Source organism: Myodes glareolus, chromosome 23 (assembly GCF_982192425.1).
Source record: "Myodes glareolus chromosome 23, mMyoGla1.1, whole genome shotgun sequence".
NCBI classification, from domain to species: Eukaryota; Metazoa; Chordata; class Mammalia; order Rodentia; family Cricetidae; genus Myodes; species Myodes glareolus.
The window spans coordinates 3,553,472-3,573,327 of record NC_142048.1 but is presented as its reverse complement, the minus strand read 5'-3'; the positions used below and the strand labels follow the sequence as shown (position 1 = coordinate 3,573,327).

The following is a 19,856-nucleotide window of genomic DNA, read 5'->3' as shown; positions in this document are numbered from 1 at the left end:
TTCGAGTCCATCAAATTTATTATAGACTTTAAAGTCGGCGGTTCACCTGCTTAGTGTACAAAAGACAGGTTCAGAGAAAGGGTCCCAAGGAGGCACCATCTCTCCTGTCAACTGTAACGTTTTGGCAAAAGTGAAGACTGTAAACACCAAGTCCATGGCTCAAAGTAGACTTTCCACTGTACAGTCCAAAGGCGGAGACCACCAATAAGTTAGACCGTCTTTAACCTGCCAGCACCAGCAGTTCCAGAGCCTGGCCCTGCCCTCCCTTCATAAATCTCAGACAGACAACAGAACAAAACAGACCAATTCAACTGATAGTCCCTGGGTGGAGTTCCCAGGGCAGGAAAGGGGCAGCCTGGGCTGGGTGTACCCAGAGCCTGCACAATGCACTGTGCAGAATCTGGCCCAGCCCCATTTAGAAACCAACAGTCATTTAAACATTGAAGGGTCGGTTTTCTGTAGGGTCTGGGGACCCCAGGGATCCCCAGGGAAAGCTAATAGCTGAGTGGGGGTAGAATTGGACCAGGCAGGTGCCAGGCTCTTTGGAAGCCATCCAGAGACACCCCTGAGGTTTAGAAAAATAGACATCTGGGCCGGGCGGTGGTGGCACATGCCTTTTATCCCAGCACTTGGGAGGGAGAGGCAGGCAGATCTCTGTGAATTCAAGGCCAGCCTGGTCTACAAGAGCTAGTTCCAGGACAGGCCCAAAGCTACAGAGAAACCCTGTCTCGAAACAATAACAACAACAAATAGACATCTGTATTTGAGTTTTTGCCCTCCCCATTGTGCAACTGTGGGTAGCAGTGAACCTGCCGCCCCCAGCACATCTCCAGCATAGCTTCTCTCTGAATGTGCACAGTTCAGAACCCACACACACGCACGCACGCACGCACGCGCGCGCACACACACACACACACACACACACACACACACCCCAATGGTGCCTAGGATTTGGGGTATGAGAAGACGAGGCACAGTAAGAAAGCAGCAATTGGGGGCCACAGGCCTGCGCCCTGGAAAAGACAAGCAAGGCACCACTTTCACCCCCTCCCCGCCCCATGGGAATCCAGCATAGAGGACCCCATGACCCACAAATGGATGGAGGAACAGAGTGAGGCCAGCAGCACAGGACCACACAGCCTCAGTGTGACATGAAGGTGTATATGCGGGGATGGTGGGGGCTGAGGACCATATGCTGCTGAGGGCACTGCAGGGGGCTTTGGGCACAGCCAGGAGCTACAGTGACCAGGACCTGGTACTCTGCTGACTTTCCCTGGAGCTTCTAACCCTGGAGGTGTGGGCCGTGGAGGAGGCACGAGTAGAAAAAGTACAAAAATAGACGGTCTCTGCGGCAGCTAAAGGGCCGAGTTCATAGAAAACTAGAAAAGGCAGGCGGAGCATCAGGACTGCCCGCTAGCACACTAGGGCCAGGCCTGCAGCTGCCGTTGGTCATACTCTGCGATGAGCCGCTTGATGTGTGCCAGCTTGCGGTGCAGGTACTCACAGCGCCGCTTCTCTCTGCTGTAGTTGGTGTTGGTCTGTGAGGGAACCAAGGGCCACCGGTGAGACACATCCGCCCAGCAACCCTGGGCCAGGCAGGCTTTCCCACTCAGCACCCACTTTGCCTCGCATCGCACACCTTTTTGATTTTCCGGTATTCTTGAAGAATCTGCCCACGGGTTGTCTGGGGGGAAACAGCAAGAACTAATTATGTCCCACCTTGGGAAGCTGAGGAAGCGACCACCCAGACAGGCAGAGCACAGCTTTCCTGCAGTTCTTTCAAGGAGGCAGGGGACATGGCAGGGGAAGACAAATGGTGAAGTAGCCACACTAGAGAAAGGGAAGTAGATGCTACAAGACCTCCTGCGGGTAGCACCCAGCCCAGGTCACATACTCTGACCTTGCCCAGGCCCTACTGCAGGGACTTGTGGTCAAACCCTGGGCAAGGGTAGTTAGCAGTACCTCATACTCCTCGGAGCCCTGGCTCAGCTGTCTGAGCTGTGCATCAAGCTGCGTGAACCTGTGCGTGATCTGCTCAATGCGTGCGTGCAGGCTCCGATACTCGCTGTACTCAGCATTGAAGTCATTCTTGTAGCTCTGACGCTGCTCTGATGACGAGATGGTGGGGTATTTCCTGAGGGACGATAAGGGTTGTTGGGGCTCAAGGGCACAGTGGTTGGCATCACCTGGCTCAGGCAGATGTCTGGGCCTGGGTAGGGCACAACAGGCCAGGTAACATACTCACAGCAAATAGTCCGCGGTCTCAGAAGTAGATGTGGGGACACTGGCACAGGCTCCATTCAGACCTGCATGAGCAATGCACCCTTAGTCCAGGGTCAGTGTGTGAGAGACGCAAGCCATGCTTGGACAGCCACAAGTTGGCACTAGCAGTGGATCTAGTCCACTGGACAGACCCACTGTTCAGGCTACAAGTGGCCTCTAGACAGGTTGGCTTGAAGTCAAAAACAGAACTCTGAATATTCAGTGTCTGCACCGGGCTGGAAACAAACCCTGATTGTGCAGGTGACAGGGCAGGTGAGGTCTCTGGCAGCACAGCAACTGCAGACACAGCAAAAGAGACCGCTGGGCCACTGCAGACTGGGCCAGTCAGGAGGGGTTCCTCCACATAGCGTCCCCAACCAAGCCTACGACCAGGAGCTGGTAGAACTTATGAAGGGCATGGTTGCCCAGGAAGAGCAGCATTTTGCAGCCATTGAATTCACTTATTTAGTTTCCATTTGCAGGTCTCCTTTACAGACCGTCACTCTGTAGCCTGGGCTACCCTCCATGGCAGGGTTGATAGGGTACACTTGTTGCTTCCCTGGACTAACAGCTCAAAGTCCCCAAATACAGCTTCAACCAAATGCTCTCAGCCTAACCCACCTAGGCTTCAGGGCTCCGACCGGCAGTGCTGGACCACAGGTCTTGAGCTCTGGAGCTGACCAGGCGGACAAGGGCTCTTAGGGCAGTGTGCCCCATGTGTCATCACAACCCTTGGAATTGTCCTCCATCAGACAAAATCAGAGGTTATCTGTGGCCAATGGTTTGCATGCCCACAGCTGCCTCAGCAGTCCCCAAAGATCTTACAGCTACTTTGTGGCTGTGACTGCCTAGTGCCAGCAGAGCACACAGCCATACCCATGTACTCATCACACTGTGGATACAGGGCTCTGGAGGCCTCTGCCTCACTCCTCACGGTATCCTCCTGTCCAAGCAGCCATTGTTCCCTGGCTCAGTACACCCATCTGTGCCTTGGCCCTCCCTGGATATAGCTGTTCTCTTCACATTCTCTCTGCCTCTCTGGCCCAGGGCATCTCAGTGCTTCCCATGGCACCCCTGCTTGGGGCTGCAGGCTGGTGGCCAGTCATAGTACCCCAGATCCTGACCCCAGGGATGCTCTCACACCCCACACCTAGTGACTCAGACAACAAGATGGTTCTGACCTGGGGTATCTGGGAGCAGTGCAGGGGCATCAGGCTGTGGGGCGGGGGGCCTGTCCTCAGGGGGCCGTTCCTTGTCTTTGTGCTTCTTGGACTTCTTCTTAGGTCGGCTATGGGCGTGCGAGGAGCCAGCAGGTCGCTCAGACTGGGAAAAGTCCGTCAGCAGGGGCAGACTGAGGTGAGGGGCTGGGGCTGGGGCTTGGGCAGCCTCCTGGTGCTTGTAGTCCTGGGCACTGTGGCCTAGGTCATTGCTGACATCAGCTAAGGGGTCGTGGGTCCGTGGGGGCTCCAGCCGTGGGGGCAAACGGCTAGAGCTGAGGGTGTCCGTAGGGGTGGACCCCAGGGTGGGAAGCAGAGTCTCGTGGCCATTGGGGGCACCCAGCTTGCCATTGAGGGTGGGCTGTGCTCGCTGTGTGAAGTGTGAGATGCGGGGCTTCTTGTTGGCCAGGGGGTCAATGAAGTCTGTGGACTGAGGTCGTTTCTGAGAAGTGAGCAGAGAAGCCTGTGGGAACCAGTAGCCACCTTTAGGGTCTGCTGTGGCCACACAAGGGTGCCCACACACAGCTGGGCAGGGCTTACCAATCCCTCCATACCAGGTGCCTGCCTGACTGGTTGGTCAATGACAGGAGGGAAGGAAGGCAGACTACTCACAGGCATTCTGTAGATACATGACTGTGGGCACTGGAAGGTGAAGGGACAAGGTCCCGAAGCATATGGCCACCCAGACAGACACCCCCTGCCCCTGAAGAAAGCAAGTTCCCCAAGGGAGTGTGGCTCAGGCAGTGGATGTTGGCCACACTGGTACCAATGAGGACCCCACACTCATCCACCCTAAGGCAGGTACCTGAGAGGGTGAGGCGGAGCGGCCGTGCTCCTGGGGTGGGCTGGAGGCAGTGGAGTCTGAGTTGGCACTCTGTGGCTGGCACAGCTTTCTGCAGGAGAGTGGTAGAGGCACTATGTTGGCACTACAACTGCACCCGGAGGGCCAGCTTCCCCAAGCCAGAGCGGGGTTGTCTGCGTGACATTCACCAGGTGGAGCCAACCTGGGTCCTCAGGGAGGACTCCTGCTCTGGCAAGCTGAGGTGTGGGTGTTCAGCACCTGGGACCACAGTTAGCACAATGCCCATCCTGTGTGTCAGCTCTACGTCTGTATATGGTCCTGCTATGCACAAGGTATCACACACACACCCTGACTGGCTTAGCACTCACTACAGGGGAATGTCGTCAGCAGTGGCGACTAGTCCCAGGTATGCTGGCCCTGCCCGCACACTCACATGAGTAAAGTATACCATTGCCTGAGGGCCAGTAAGAGACCAGGTAAGCACTTGGCTCAGGGAGCCCAGGACTGGTGGAGGGCGGAGACAAGGAGGTGGGTCAGCAGTTAAGACCTGAACTGTCTCTCTAAGACCCTGGTTCAAAAAAGAGAGAAAAGAAACTGGGCAGTGCATGCCTTTAATCCTAACACTCAGGAGGCAGACGTAGGCCGATCTCTGAGTCTCGTTCCAGGACACCAAGGGCTACACAGAGAAACCCTGTCTCAAAAAGGGATAAAAAAAAGGAAAGGAAAGGAAGAAAAAAAAGTATGTGGCAAGTGGCAAGCCTAGGGCTTCTGTCAAGATGTTCCCTCCCAGCTTCTCCAAGCACTTGAAACCCAGGCTAGGAGATCAGCCCAGAGTGAGCTGCTGTTCCTAACCTTGAGGAATCAATAGGAATCTCTCAGTGGGAAATCACTCCAGAATCAATTAGCTATTCTCCTCCCAGTACCAGCACCAGGGGAAGCATTTAATTATCGTGCCACTCTCTTGGAGTCTGCCTCATGCACTCCGTGGGCCCAAGAGGCTCATTAGAAGCCATGGGGACATGGATGGAACACCCTGGCCCACAGAAGCCTGCACAGTTGGTTGGGGACAGCTAAAGCTGTGAGCCATCTGTCAGGCTGAAGTCTGTCCAAGGCCTCTGAGGCTGGGGCTGGGAGGGGTGGGAGTGAGGTTGCTACCACCCAAGTTTACACAGGACCTTACCGCATGAGCACACGCTTCAGCAGCTGCTGGTCACCCTCAGAGTAGCCGGGCCAGTCCTTCTGCACATCCTTGTACATGCAGTCCTGCAGTGTGCATGTGCCGTCTTTGGGGTTTACACTGGCTACCTGCAGGATATCCAGCTGTCACTGACTCTGGGTGTTGAGTGCTTAGGGAACACAGGACTCTACAGGGACATGGACAGCAATGACACCTGTGTGCTCGTGCTACCCAACCTCAGCTTCCCTGCACTTGGGCAACGGGGTCACACTGAAGGTGCAGACTGTCTTTTGGATGAGGGGCAGCATGCTGTGCTGCTGTCAGCCCCTCACAGGCCCCGACCTATTTCAGATGGTGACCGCCAGGAAGTCCTCTCTCGCTCATCCCAGGCTGTCTGTCAGCTGAGGCTTAGAGCATCTCATCAGAGGGGCCTGAAGGGGCTAAGGTCATGTCTGTGCTGGCCTTGCTGGGCGCCAGTGTGAGGCATATGCACACACTAGCCATTCAGCTGTGCCAATCTGAAGTACTCTTGAGATGTGCTGGATCTGAGAGGAATGGGTTATATTTTCTGGGTTTTGGAGACAAAGCCTTGACTTGTAGCCCAGGTTGGCCTTGAACTTACAATTTCTTGTCTCAAGATGCTGGGATCACGGGTATGCCAGCATGCTAAGCTGGCAGGGCCTTATTACTGGTTGAGTAATTGCTTACTTCATGATAGCATGAGATCTAGATGCTCTACTGTCATGCCTGCCACTCAGCTTCTCCACAGCATGGACATTCCCACACACAGGCTCTTCCATGATGGCATGTAGTCTCACTGACCATCTATTACGGCCAGCATCCTGTTTCCTTTGCTCTACCACCCCCCTGGCCCTCCTCATTGCAGGTGCTCAGGAGACCTGTGGAGGCTGTAGAGGACCAGACCAATGGGTGACCCCAAGACAGGCCTGTTCTGTACCTGTGGAGTCCCATTGTCACACAAGATAGACCATACATTCAGAGTGAGGCTGGTCAAGCTTGTTACGGTCAGGCCTGGTATGGCTGACCACAGAGGCCCTGGGAGCCCCATGCTGCATCTATGTGAACTCCATGGGCCGAAGTAGAGAGTGATCATCACCTCTCCTGATTCCAGAGCTTTCTGTGAGTCTTTTATTTTATTTTATTTTTTTCGAGACAGGGGTTTTCTGTAGCTTTGGAGCCTGTCCTGGAACTAGCTCTTGTAGACCAGGCTGGCCTCAAACTCACAGAGATCCGCCTGCCTCTGCCTCCCGAGTACTGTCTCTGAGACTCTTGATATTATGTTGTCACCAGAGCACAGGGGCTGGGCCACCCCAATTCACCTCTATGCTGTTTCCCAAGGTCTGGCTGGTGCTGTCATTTTTTGTTTTTTATTTCACATGTGTGGGAGTTTTGCCCAAATTTGTGTCTGCACCACATGCATGCCTAGTGCCTACAGGGACCAGAAGATGGATTAAGTCCTGTAATTGGAGTTACAGACAGCTGTGAACCAACACATTGGTGCTGGAAACAGAACCTGGGTCCTCTGCAAGAGCAGTCACTGTTCCTAACTACTGGGCTTATCTTACCAGGCCCTTGAATTTGTTTTGTTTTTTTCCAGTTATTATTAGAGTGAGAAACACTGTTATTGAACTCAGGTCACAAGATTTGCATCACCAGACAGCAAGCTCCTTTCCCAAGTGAGCAATCTCACCACCCTTGGCTAGTAGCTTAAAGTCAGCAAGAACATTCATCATCCAGTGCCCCAGGAAACACTGTGGGTGGGGACAGCAAGAAGGCATGACCCAAGTGTGCCTGACGTTCCCATGGATAGTGCAGGGCTAACAGCAGTCACAGACACAGCTCTGAGCAGTCGCCTGCCAAAACTGTGCAATAACACCATACAGGTCTGTGGCACTGCCTGTTATGGAAGAACCCAGTACATTTCCATCACCCCAGGAGGCTGGGCCTGAGACCACTGTGGGGTCAGGAAGCTTGTGTGGTCAGGCTGGCCTGCACCTACCTGCTGCAAAAGGCTGTCCAGGGTGTCCTTGTCTGCCTGCGTCAGACCGTCCTTCTGTAACCTCAGCAGCAGCTCAGCCTTCCTGTAGGGCCTCAGGGCCAGGAGGTGCAGCACCCGGTCTCGGAAGGGCCTCTGTACCACACTGCTGACTCCGCTCCCACCGCTCTTTCTGATAGCACTGGCCAGGTTGATGGGGGTGGCCCGCTTCCGGGAAGGCACCGCATCGGCTGTCCCTGGCGCTGGCTTCCGGAACTGAACTTTCTTGCCTGCAATGAGAGCCTGGGTGTTAGGGTGCAGCAGACAGCCAAATACTATGCCACAAAGGGTGCACCGGGTTTAGGACTCATGAACAGTGTCAGCGTCCATAGCAGAGCAAAGCAAGCAGAAGGCAAGAGGACAGAGGGGAAGAGACTGAGCAACTGTGAACGTGTGGGTGTCTTGCCACAGCCCAAAGACAGAAGGCACCGGGGCTGACAGGTGCCCTGCAGCCTCAGCCAGCGCTCTGTGGCTGTGCAGGCATCAGGAGGCCATCCTGAGCAGCCCTTCAGGACACGCAAGCCCAGTACCTGGAGGGCCCCTCCTTTCACAATCTGGTTCAGTCTGGTATGAGACAAGGTCTCACTGTAGACCAAGCTATTTTTTTAAAGATGTATTTATTTATTATGTATATAGTATTCTGCCTGCATGTATGCATGTAGGCCAGAAGAGGAAGCCACATCTCATTATAGGCAACAGGTGGTTGCTGGGAATTGAACTTAGGGTCTCTGGAAGAACAGCCAGTGCTCTTAACCATCTCTCCAGGCCCAGCCCAGGCTATCCTGACTCACCATTCTCCTGCCTCAGTCTCCTGAGTGTGCCCACTAGTTAAATAGCAACAGTCTTAGAAGTCACCATGGCACTTTAACAAGGTGTGACAAAATGAGGTTGCTAACCAAATTGTACCCACAGGACCACAGCTTCATTCACACGGGTGCACCCCATCCTGACTTTGAGAAGGGGCTCTGTCAGCAGGGACACAGGAGGAAGACTAGCCATGCTCACTCTACTCAAGACCCACCCAAAGCTGTACCCCACAACATGTGGAGTATAGGGGGAAAATGTGAAATTCCAACTCTTATTCTATTATTAAATAGACACATGTTTATTTCTATATGTACAAGTGTTTTGCCTGTATGTATGTATGAGCACATGTGAGCAATGGCCAAGGGGGCCAGTAGAGGGCACCGAGAGCCGACACTTGGGTGCTGGAAATCAAACCTGGGTCCTCGACTGAGCCATCTCTACCCGGCCATGCTCTAAGACAGGGTCTCCGATGGACCAGGCTGGCCTCAGACTCACTACATACGCTAAGCGAACAGGGAAAAACACAAGGCTGTGGTTCTGCATGAAACTCTAAGGCAACTAAGAATGCTAAGCTCCTGAGAAATAGTCTACCCAGGAAGGTGTGCACCGACTGACATGCACATGAGTACATAGCCGAGCAGGTTCCACTTGCATATTAGAAATACATGCATTACTTTAAACATAAAAAAACCACACAGACAAAACAAGGCCCTTCCTTCCTCCCTGGAACTGCCTGGTGCTGTCCCATTGCTGGGTTGTTCTCAGGAGGCCAAACTCACCCACCTCCCAGTCTGCAGCTTGTGGCCACAGTAGCCTTTGGAGGAGTGGCTAGGGACAAGTGGAGAACTAAGTGGGGCCTGAACCTAATCCATAGCTTTGTGCCTCTCTGAAGAAGGCCACCAAGGCCACAGCCCCTATACTTCAACACCCTGCAACATGAACCTCCCGCTGGTATGTGGACAGACATCACCCTGCCCCAGCATCCTGCTTGCCACTCACCCATATAGCGGCCTCCAGCCTTAATGACAATGGCACTTCGGCTCCGAGTCTCCTCCTCTGCCTGCGCCATGCTCTGCCGGGCCTTCTGGTAGGAGTCATCGGTGGCACACACTGTGACCTTATCCTGGATGCTGCCCAGACAGTCCAAGTGAACATCCCCATGGCTGCACAACAAGAGGAAATGTCACCATTAGGGTGCCAGCTGAGCCATGCCGAGCCAGCCTCAGCACCACAGGAACAAGCAGCAGTCTAGCTGTAGTAGTTTTAGGGTCCCAAGGGGCCTGAGGCAGGTAGCCTTACCTGGAGACATATTGTTGGATGCAGTCAAAGCTGCCCTGCGGGCTGTCTCGGCCAATGTTGGAGAGGTAGAAGGAGAAGGCCCGCACCTCCTCAGGGCAGTCAGGCTGGGGAATGGAGATGTGCTGTGGGGAGAGGGAGTGTTACTGTGGTCCTTAGCATGGGGAGGCTGCAGCACAAGTCAGCACTCACTCCTCACAGAAACCATTCACTGGCTGTCAATGTGCAACCTGCACAGCAGGACATGTGGGCATCTTCCTCTGTGGCACCTCCTTGGCATGAAGGGACATGATGGTCACTCATCCTTACCCTCCTGCCAGGCTTAGGCAGCACAGAAGTTCACCCCAATCATTGAGTAGCCCCTCAGATTCCCCACCATGAAGGTGGGGTGCCCCAGCTAGCACTCCTGTCAGGACTGAGCCAGCACCCTGGGCTGGAGCAGACCTAAGACAGTGAACCCCACAGGAACAGGTACAGAGGAGCAACTGCTGAGCGAGTAGGCGGGAGCCAGAGACCACTGCAGGTCCGGGCATGAGTCTGGGACCTACTAAGAACTAGGCCTGAGCCAGGACCTCTGTGGGTCTGGGTGTGACTCTGGGATCTCTGAGGAAGTAAGCCTGAGCCACATCCTCTGTGGGGCTGGGCACACCCAAGCGTGGGACCTCCGAGGGAGAAGATTGGAGCCAGAGACCTTTGCAGGACCAATCCCAAACCAGGGACCTCCGCAGGAGCAGATCCAGACCAGGGACATTCACAGAAACAGGTCTGAGCTAACAACCTAGGCTAGTGCAGGCTTAAGACAGCAAACTCTATGGGAGCAATGCAAACCCCAGGAGCGCTGAGCAACCTCCAGGAACATGGAGTGACCAACGGGGTAACTAGAACCGTGGCACTGACTGTACCATGAGGAACAACCATCTGAGTCTTGGATCCACCAGTACCTAGAAGATTAATCAACAGAATCACAGAGAGCCCCAGTCACACTTATTACAGGAAAAGATCAGTAGACAAGGTAAGAACACATGCAACACCACAAAGAGCAACACGACACCAGTAAAACCTAAAGACCCTACCACAGTAAGACCTGAACAATTAAATATAGATGAAGCAGAAGAAAATGACCTAAAAAATAACCAGGAGAATGTTTGAGGAAATGAGAAACTCCCTTAAAGAAACGGAGGAAAAGACAAACAAAAAATTGGAAGACATCAGCAAATCCCTTAAAGAAAACCAAGAAAAAGCAATCAAACATATGAAAGAAACTATTCAAGACTTGAAAACTGAAATAGACAAAATAAAGAAAACATAAGGGCTGGAGAGATGGCTCAGTGGTTAAGAGCATTGCCTGCTCTTCCAAAGGTCCTGAGTTCAATTCCCAGCAACCACATGGTGGCTCACAACCATCTGTAATGAGGTCTGGTGCCCTCTTCTGGCCTGCAGGCATACACGCAGACTGAACATTGCATACATAATAAATAAATAAATATTTAAAAAAAAAAAGAAAACATAAGCCGAGGGAATTATAGAAACAGAAATCATGAAAAAAAGATCAGGAACCACAAATGCAAGCATGAACAGCACAATACAAGAGATGGAAGAGAGAATCTCAAGAGCTGAAGATGCAACGGAGGAAACAGACTCATCAGTCAAAGAAACATTAAATCTAACAAAAGCTTAACCCGAAATATCCAGGAAATATGGGACACCATGAAAAGGCCAAACCTAAGAATAATAGGTACAGAAGAAGGAAAAATTCAACTCAAAAGCACAGAAAATATATTTAATAAAATCACAGAAGAAAACATTCCCAACCTAAAGAAAGATATGCCTATGAAGACACAAGAAGCTTACAGAACACCAGACTAGACCAAAAAACAAAAAAACATACAGAATTCAGAAAGAATATTAAGAGCTGCAAAGAAAAAAGACCAAGTAACATAAGGCAGACCTGTCAGAATTACACCTGACTTCTCATTGGAGACAATAAAAGCCAGAAGGTAGTGGTCAAGCATTATGCAGACATTAAGAAGAGACCACGGATGCCAGCCCAGACTATTATACCCAGTAAAACTTTCAATCACCATAGAAGGACAAAACAAGATATTCCAGGACAAAACCATATTTAGCCAATACCTAGCCACAAACCCAGTCCTAGACAAAATACTAGAAGGAAACCTCCAACCCAAGGAAGCTGGCTACACCAACAAAAACACAGACAAAGGTGGCGAAAGAAACAGCTGACACGACTTTTGTGAAAGGAGCCCTTGGCCAAGGACATGGGACTGTGGTGGTTGTTCTTGGTTGTCAGCGTGACTACATCTGGAATTAACTAAAACCTAAGTGGCTGGGTATACCTGTAAGGAATGTTTTCTTGACTGAATCATTTCAACTGGAAAAACCCAACCTAGATCTGGATCTTCTGATGAGGGAAGATCTGTGCCATACCCTCTGCTGGCAGCCTATGTAAATGACATGGATGAAGGGATACTTGGCTTTGCCTGCTTGCTCTTGCTCTCACTAGCAAGTCCATTCCTTCACTGTCATTAGGACCTACTTCTTCAGGACTCCAGCATATACAGAAGGCCAGCTGAGACACCCAGTCTCATGCACTGAACAACTTTTCCCTTAGTAGACTGCTATTGTTGGAGTAGCTGGGCCAGAGCCTGTGAGCCAGTCTAATTATTTATATATATATATATATATATATATATATATGTGTGTGTGTGTGTGTGTGTGTGTGTGTATATATATATACACACACACACACATATATACATTCTATATCTATATCTATATCCATCAATTCTGTTTCTCTAGAGAACCCTGACTAACTCAGGGGTGAAGCTGTCATTCCTGGCTATGTCCCCCCAGGGAACCACAGGCCAGGAACTGTGGGATATGTGGGGCAGCTGAGGCATGCCATGTACCTGGCTACCACTTACAGCCAAATGTGAGCTGAACAAACCTGCAGAGTCTGGGTAGCTGGAGGGAGAAGTGGGAACACTCAAATGCTCGAGCCTGCCTGGAGGTTGCAGCCCCATTGCCAACACCCGTGAAGGGCCTGTAGCCAGGAAGGCCTCTTCCCATTTAGACAGCACTTGGCTCAGAGCCCTAAGTAACAGGAAATCCACTTCAGTTATCTCACTGTAGGCTGGTAGACACTGACCAAGTAAGTGATGAGGCAGCAACTTTAAGTAAAAAGATATGAGGATAGGACTGGAGCACTGGTTGGCCAGACTAGCTGCTCAGGAGGATTCTGAGTATAATATCAATTCTGGGTAATATAGCTAGATGATGTCTCAAAACAAAACGTAAAAAGCAGGGGCTGGAAAGATGGCTTGGCGTTAAGAGCACTTGGGGGGGACCTGGGTTCAGATTCAACACCCACATGGCAGCTCTCAACCACCAGTCCCAGGGCACACAAAGCTCTCTTCTAGCTCAGTAGGCACTGGGCACTTAGAGCACAGACAAAACATGCAAAAAAAAATTAGGGAAAAAAAATAAAAAGATGTGGGATATTTGTACACTATGTGAAGATATATTGCCGTGATTGGTTTAATAAAGAGCTAAATGGCCAATAGCTAGCCAAGAGGTATAGGAGGGACTTCTGGGCAGGAAGAGAGGAAGTAGGAGATAAATCTAAGCATAAGAGACACACAGGATGGGACAGAGGTAAAGCCATGTGGTAGAATGTGAAATATGGGTTAATTTAAGTTATAAGAGCTAGTTATCGGGCTGGAGAGATGGCTCAGTGGTTAAGAGCACTGCCCGCTCTTCCAAAGGTCCTGAGTTCAATTCCCGGCAACCACATGGTGGCTCACAACCACCTGTAATGAGCAATCTGCTGCCCTCTTCTGGCCTGCAGGCATACACACAGACAGAATATTGTACACATAATAAATAAATAAATATTTAAAAAAAAGAGCTAGTTATCAACAAGCCTAAGCTAAAGGTCAAGCCTTCATGATTAATAATAAGTCTCTGTGTCATTATTTGGGAGTTGGCTAGTGGGACAGAGCAAGACTCATTACATATGATGCTCAACTTCCAAGCATGTATTTCCACATAGGAACTGAGAAATCTTTTTGTTTATTTTTGGTTTTTCGAGACAGGGTTTCTCTGTGTAGCTTTAAAGCCTGTCCTGGAACACTCTCTGTAGTACAGGCTGGCCTTGAACTCACAGATATCTGCCTGCCTCTGCTTCCCGAGTGCTTGGATTAAAGGCGTGAATCACTGGGCTAGAGAGATGGCTCAGATGTTAAGAGCACTTGCTGCTCTCCAGAGGTCCTGAGTTCAATTCCCAGTACCCACATGGTGGCTCAAAACCATCTGTAATGAAATCTAGTGCCCTCTTCTGGCCTGTAGGCATACATGCAGGCAGAACACTATATACCTAATAAATAAATTAAAACAAAACAACAACAAAAAGCATATGTAATACCACCGCTTGACAGGGCCTGAGAAATCTTTTTTTTCTTTTTCTTTTTTTTTAATTGATTTTTATTGAGTTCTACATTTTTCTCTGCTCCCCTCCCTGTCTCTCCCCTCCCCTTCAACCCTCTCCCAAGGTCCCCACGCTCCCAACTGACTCAGGAGATTTTGTCTTTTTCTACTTTCTATGTAGATTAGATCTATGTATATCTCTCTTTGTATCCGTATTGTTGTCTAAGTTCTCTGGGATTGTGTTTTGTAAGATGGCTTTCTTTGCTTTATGTTTAAAAACCACTTATGAGTGAGTATATGTGATAATTGTCTTTCTGGGTCTGGGTTACCTCACTCAAAATAATGTTTTCTAGCTTCATCCATTTTCCTGCAAAGTTCAAGCTGTCATTTTTTTCTGCTGTGTAGTACTCCATTGGGTAAATGCATCACATTTTCCTTACCCTTTGGTGGAGGGGCATTTAGGTTGTTTCCAGGTTCTGGCTATGACAAACAAAGCTGCTATGAACATAGTTGAGCACATGTCCTTGTGGCACGATTGAGCATCCTTTGGATATATGGTATTACTGGATCTTGAGGAAGGTTGTTTCCTAATTTTCTGAGACATCGCCATACTGACATCCAAAGGGGTTGTATCAGCTTGCATTCCCACCAGCAATGCAGAAGTGTTCCTTTTTCCCCACATCCAGCATAATTGTCATCAGTGTTTTTTATTTTGGCCATTCTTACAGGTGTAAGATGGAATCTCAGAATTGTTTTGATTTGCAGAGAAATCTTAAAAACAATAACAACAACAAAAATTGGATATGCTTCCAATACAGCTCACAGAGGCGCTAAGTAGAAACAGCAGAGACTCAGCAAATTCCCCAAGCTGGGGCAGGTAAATGTTGCCTCTGGCTGGTGCTCTTGGGGACTGAGCAGGACAGAGCCAGAGCAGACACATGCAGCAGGACTAAGGCTTGGCTCACACGGTCAGAGATAGGCTACAAGGGTGCAGTAAAGTGATCCAGACTAAGAAAATCTCTAAATAGGTACATTAAAGAATGGGAACTCAAGAAACTAGACAACAAAATACAAATAATCCAATTTTAAAATGGAGTGAAGAGCTAAACAGAATTCTCAACAGAAGAATCTCAAGGGCCAAAAGACTCAATATCCTTAATCACCAGGGAAATGCAAATCAAAACGATTTTGAAATACCATCTAACACATGTCAGAATGGCTAAGACCAAAAACACTGAGGACAATTTATGTTGGAGAGGATGTGGAATAAGGGGAACACTCCAGCATTGCTGGTGGGAGTGCAAACTTGTACAGCCACTTTGGAAATCAGTATAGTGATTTCTTAGAAAATTGGGAATCAATCTACCTCAAGATCCAGCAATACCACTATGGGCATATGACCAAAGGATGTTAAGTCAAACCACAAGCATACTTGCTCAACAATGTTCACAGCAGTATTATTCATAATAGCCAGAACCTGGAAACAACCTAGATGCCTGTCAACTGAAGAATGGATAAGAATGTGGTACATTTACATAATGGAATACTACTCAACTGCAAAAAAACAAGACAACAACAACAAAAAAAACAAAAAAACAAATGACATCATGAAATTAGCATGCATATGGATGGAACAACAACAACAAAAAAATCTTGAGTGAGGTAACTCGGACCCAGAGGGACAAACATGGTACGTATTCACTCTTAAGTGGATAGAAGATATAAAGTAAAGCAAAGGATAACCAGACTAGAATCCACAGCTTCAGAGCACTGGGAGGGTGGGGGCAGAGGGAAGGGTGGAAGGGGAGAAGAGAAGAAGGGGGAGGGGGAAATGTATAGCTCAATAAAAACAAAAAATGTTTTTTTTTTGGGTATAGACAGTCATAGAAAAAAAATAGGTGGTGTTGGCACATGCCTTTAATCCCAGCACTTGGAGGCAGAGGCAGATGGATCTCTGAGTTTGAGGCGAGCCTGGTCTACAGAGTGAGTTACAGGACAGCAAGGACTGTAACAGAGAAACCCTGTTTCATAAATAATAATAATAATAATAATAATAATAATAATAATAATAATAAATAAATAAAAAAAATAAAAAAGGAAGAAAAAAAGAATAGTTTAAAAACAATAAAGTCTTTAAGAGAGAAAAAAGTAAAGAGAATAAGCCATGTGAAGATGGGAAACACAGAGTATCTGGATACCCTATGGTGCTTTGTTGATGCTGAATTTTGAAATGATAATGAATAAAACACTAAGTGCTGAGAGACACTGGATTATGAAAACTGCTGACTTAAACCAACCCCTCTCTCTCTTTCTTTCTCTCTCTCTCTCTATTTATTAAATTTATTTCTTTATTATATATACAATATTCTGCCTCCATGTATTCCTGCAGGCCAGAAGAGGGCACCAGATCTCATTACAGATGGTTTTGAGCCACCATGTGGTTGCTGGGATTTGAACTCGGGACCTTTGGAGGAGGAGAATGTCTTTTAACTTCAGAATGAAAGTCAGAAAATATGTGGCAGTTGGGGAGAGGCTCTGCCTTTGTTTCCAGAAGAAACAGAAAGTTATGGTTCTCTTCAAAATCAGTGCAGATCAGATTTGACTGGGGAAGACCTCCTGAAAATCTTGGCTACAGACATGAGAAAAGAAACCAAGAAAGACTACAGGACAGACGATGTATATGCTGATCCCTCTACTATGGGAGCAGCTCTGAGACTGAGTGAGACATAGTAAATCTTGTTGAGCCCACGGCATGGGTAGAAATTTGGTTATACAGTCAATGGACTTATAAAGTTGACAGATACCTTTTATTTGCTCAAATATAAAGTGAAAAAAATCAACTTTAACCAACATGAGCATACTACATATCCCATACTTGTGTTAATGCACATATACACGCTACCTTTAACCGACGTGTGCACACTGCACATCCCATACTTGTGTTACTGCAGATATACATGTTACCTTTAAAATTCTGAGTGTTTTCGGAAGAAGAACCAGACACCAATAAAGACAAAAAGCCCAGGTGATCCAGCCTCTCCAAATGCCTCTGTTGGCAGTTTCCTCAAAATTCTGCAGCCAGAACAACTTCAAAGCTGCTAGGTGAGATGGTCCAGATCACACACTACTCCAGCCAGGACTTCAAATAAGTCCTGCATATTCCTCACACACAGACTGAACAAATGATACAGCTAGTTTTCCCAGGCCTTGACCATAATCTCAGTTTTTCTCTGGTTCCCTAAAGATGCCTTTATTCTCAGACAATAGGAAGTAGTCTAGAGAATACAACACCCACATTCCCAAGAGGTGGAATGGGTGATTTTTGGTCATTCAATGGATTATGGATGTTTGTCATTGGTTCAGGGCATTTTATTCAAGTTGTTATTGGTCAAGGCAAGGGAAGAAAATAAGCAAGAGAGGTTAGAAAAGAGGGAAATACAGGAGAATGATAGGATAAAAGGGTAGATTACTGAATGTACTTTAAACTAAAAGGCAACTACTAATCTCAAATATTTTATATTGTCATGGACTTTTGTATACTGATACAAATTTAAAGTTATTTTCATTATACTGTATTATATGTTTCTATTCTTGGTTAAGGTATTGTACCTATGCAGCTCATTTAACAATGTAATGCAAATTTCTAGTCCTTGAAAATTATTATTACAATGTATTAAAGATAATTAAGAAATACAGGTTAGTAGCTAGTCACAATCAAACTTGTGGCCATGTTAAGTATGTTTCAAGGTCAAACAGAAATATATTTAAGACAGACAGATAGTCTTCAAGCATTTCAGAGACCCACAGAATACGGCTTTTCATGATAGTGAGACACATCTGCTCCTGGTAGCAGCAATCCACTTCAAAAAAGAATGATGGGGCTGGAGAGATGGCTCAGTGGTTAAGAGCACTGACTGCTCTTCTAGAGGACCTAAATTCAATTCCCAGCAACCACATGATGGCTCACAACCATCTATAATGAGATCTGACGCCCTCCTCTGGCACGTGAGCATACAAGAAGGCAGAATGTTGTATACATAATAAATAAATAAATCTTAAAAAAAATGATGGACATTGAAGAACCTCCATATGGAGTTTGCTTTTATTGTGACAAAGGTACCTGTACTGACCGTTCATGTTTTAATAAAAAACGCCAGCCTGAAGTTGTCCTGGTCAGCTTTACAGACCAGGCATTGGTGACATATCCTTTTAACCCCAGTAGACACACTAGTTTGCCACAGAAACCAAGTGGTGCAAACCTTTAATCCTAGCCCTAGAAAGGATTATAAATCAGGAGGAGACAGCTTTCAGACATAGTCTCATTCTGAGATTCCTGGAGGCAGGATTGCCACTTCAGACTGAAGTAGAGGTAAGAACCAGTAGCTGGCTGCTTTGCTTATGTTATCTTCAGGTTGAACCCCAATATCTGTCACTGGGTTTTTATTAATTGTGCTACAGTTAGTCACTGGGCAAGAAACTGTCCCTGTCTCTAACTGCTGACAGTACACAGTCCATACTAAACAAGTAGGACATAAAAGTTCTGACTGCAGAACTTTGTCAAGACAGGGTAAGATAGTCCTTCAAAATACTTGCTTCATGGAAATGTCTGTCAGATATTCTAGGCCTGTAGGTCCAAGATGGATGCCCCAACATTGGAGAAGAACTTTGGGTGACTGTCCAGGCAGCCAGATATCTCCGTTGTGTCTTAGATTAGAAAGTTGTTTGCTCAATACTTCCTGTTTACTCAGATAATACTGTATCCTTTTCAAATCTTTGATGCGGCTGAAGACTAGATAGTTGTAATTACAACTTTCCTTGTTACCAAATTCAGAAAAGGAGTTTATATTAGAAATGTAAACTTTATAAGGTTCAGAAACATAAAAGCTTAAGTCATTTATCTAAGAAGATATTTTTAGGATGGTAATACAAGTTATGATAGAAAATGGTTTAGGTATAAAACTTTGGACTAAGACAGAAAAGAAAATACAGTGCTTTCTCCACATTTGCCAACTACAAATGGACCACAATATTATGAATGGAATTCTTACATGATAATTGCTCTTACTATATATATTTTTACTATGTTTGAGTTAAAATCTTCCCTTTTTACTTAAGACAAAAAGGAGAAATGTTGTGGGATATTTGTATGCTGTGTTAAGATATAGTTCTGTGGTTGGCTTAATAAAGAACTGAATGGCCAAGAGCTAGGCAGGAGGTATAGGCAGGACTTGTGGGCAGGGAGAGAGGAAGTAGGACATTAATCTAGGCACAAGAAAGACACAAAAAGAATGGGACAGAGGTAAAGGCCAAGTAGTAGAATGCAGATTAATACAAACATGGGTTAGTTAGTAATACTAGTTGTTGATAACAAGTCCAAGAACTAAAAGCCAAGCCTTCACAATTAATAAGTCTCTGGGCACAGGCTTATATATTTGAAGGCTCAGTCACCAGGGAGTGGAACTGTTTGAAAGGATTAGGAGGTGTAGCCTTGTTGGAGAAAGTGTGTCATGGGGTGTGTGTGTGTGTGAAAGCTGTGAGGTTTCAAAAGCCCATATCAAACCCAGAGCCTCTCTCTCTTCATATGGATCAGGAAGTAGAACTCTCATCCCAGCCACTTCTCCAGCACCGTGTCTCCCTGTGTCACCATGCTCTTGACTATGAGGATAATGGACTAAGCTTCTGAAACTATAAGCCAGTCCCCAGTTAAATGCATTCTAAGAGCTGCCTCAGCCATGAGTCTCCTCACTGCAACAGGACAGTGAGCACAACAGAGGCCTGATGATGTAGCTAAACCAT

The 19,856-nt window shown here is 47.7% G+C and overlaps 1 protein-coding gene across 3 annotated transcripts in view; it reads right to left on the bottom strand.

Moving 5' to 3' along the window:
• The window catches only part of Ell (elongation factor for RNA polymerase II), a 49,232-nt gene continuing 29,376 nt past the window's right edge, over nt 1–19,856 (bottom strand). For 2 of the 3 annotated variants that reach the window (XM_087900770.1, XM_087900768.1), the window contains 10 exons: nt 9,621–9,742; nt 9,321–9,484; nt 7,479–7,744; nt 5,462–5,586; nt 4,285–4,372; nt 3,444–3,942; nt 2,246–2,306; nt 1,963–2,134; nt 1,640–1,684; nt 1–1,538 (listed from right to left, as the gene is read on the bottom strand). In XM_087900770.1, coding sequence (XP_087756896.1) covers nt 1,422–1,538; nt 1,640–1,684; nt 1,963–2,134; nt 2,246–2,306; nt 3,444–3,942; nt 4,285–4,372; nt 5,462–5,586; nt 7,479–7,744; nt 9,321–9,484; nt 9,621–9,742 — 1,659 coding nt within the window. In that variant the 3' untranslated portion in view covers nt 1–1,421. The remainder of the gene's footprint in view (nt 1,539–1,639; nt 1,685–1,962; nt 2,135–2,245; nt 2,307–3,443; nt 3,943–4,284; nt 4,373–5,461; nt 5,587–7,478; nt 7,745–9,320; nt 9,485–9,620; nt 9,743–19,856) is intronic. The other variant, XM_087900769.1, reaches the window with a different exon arrangement.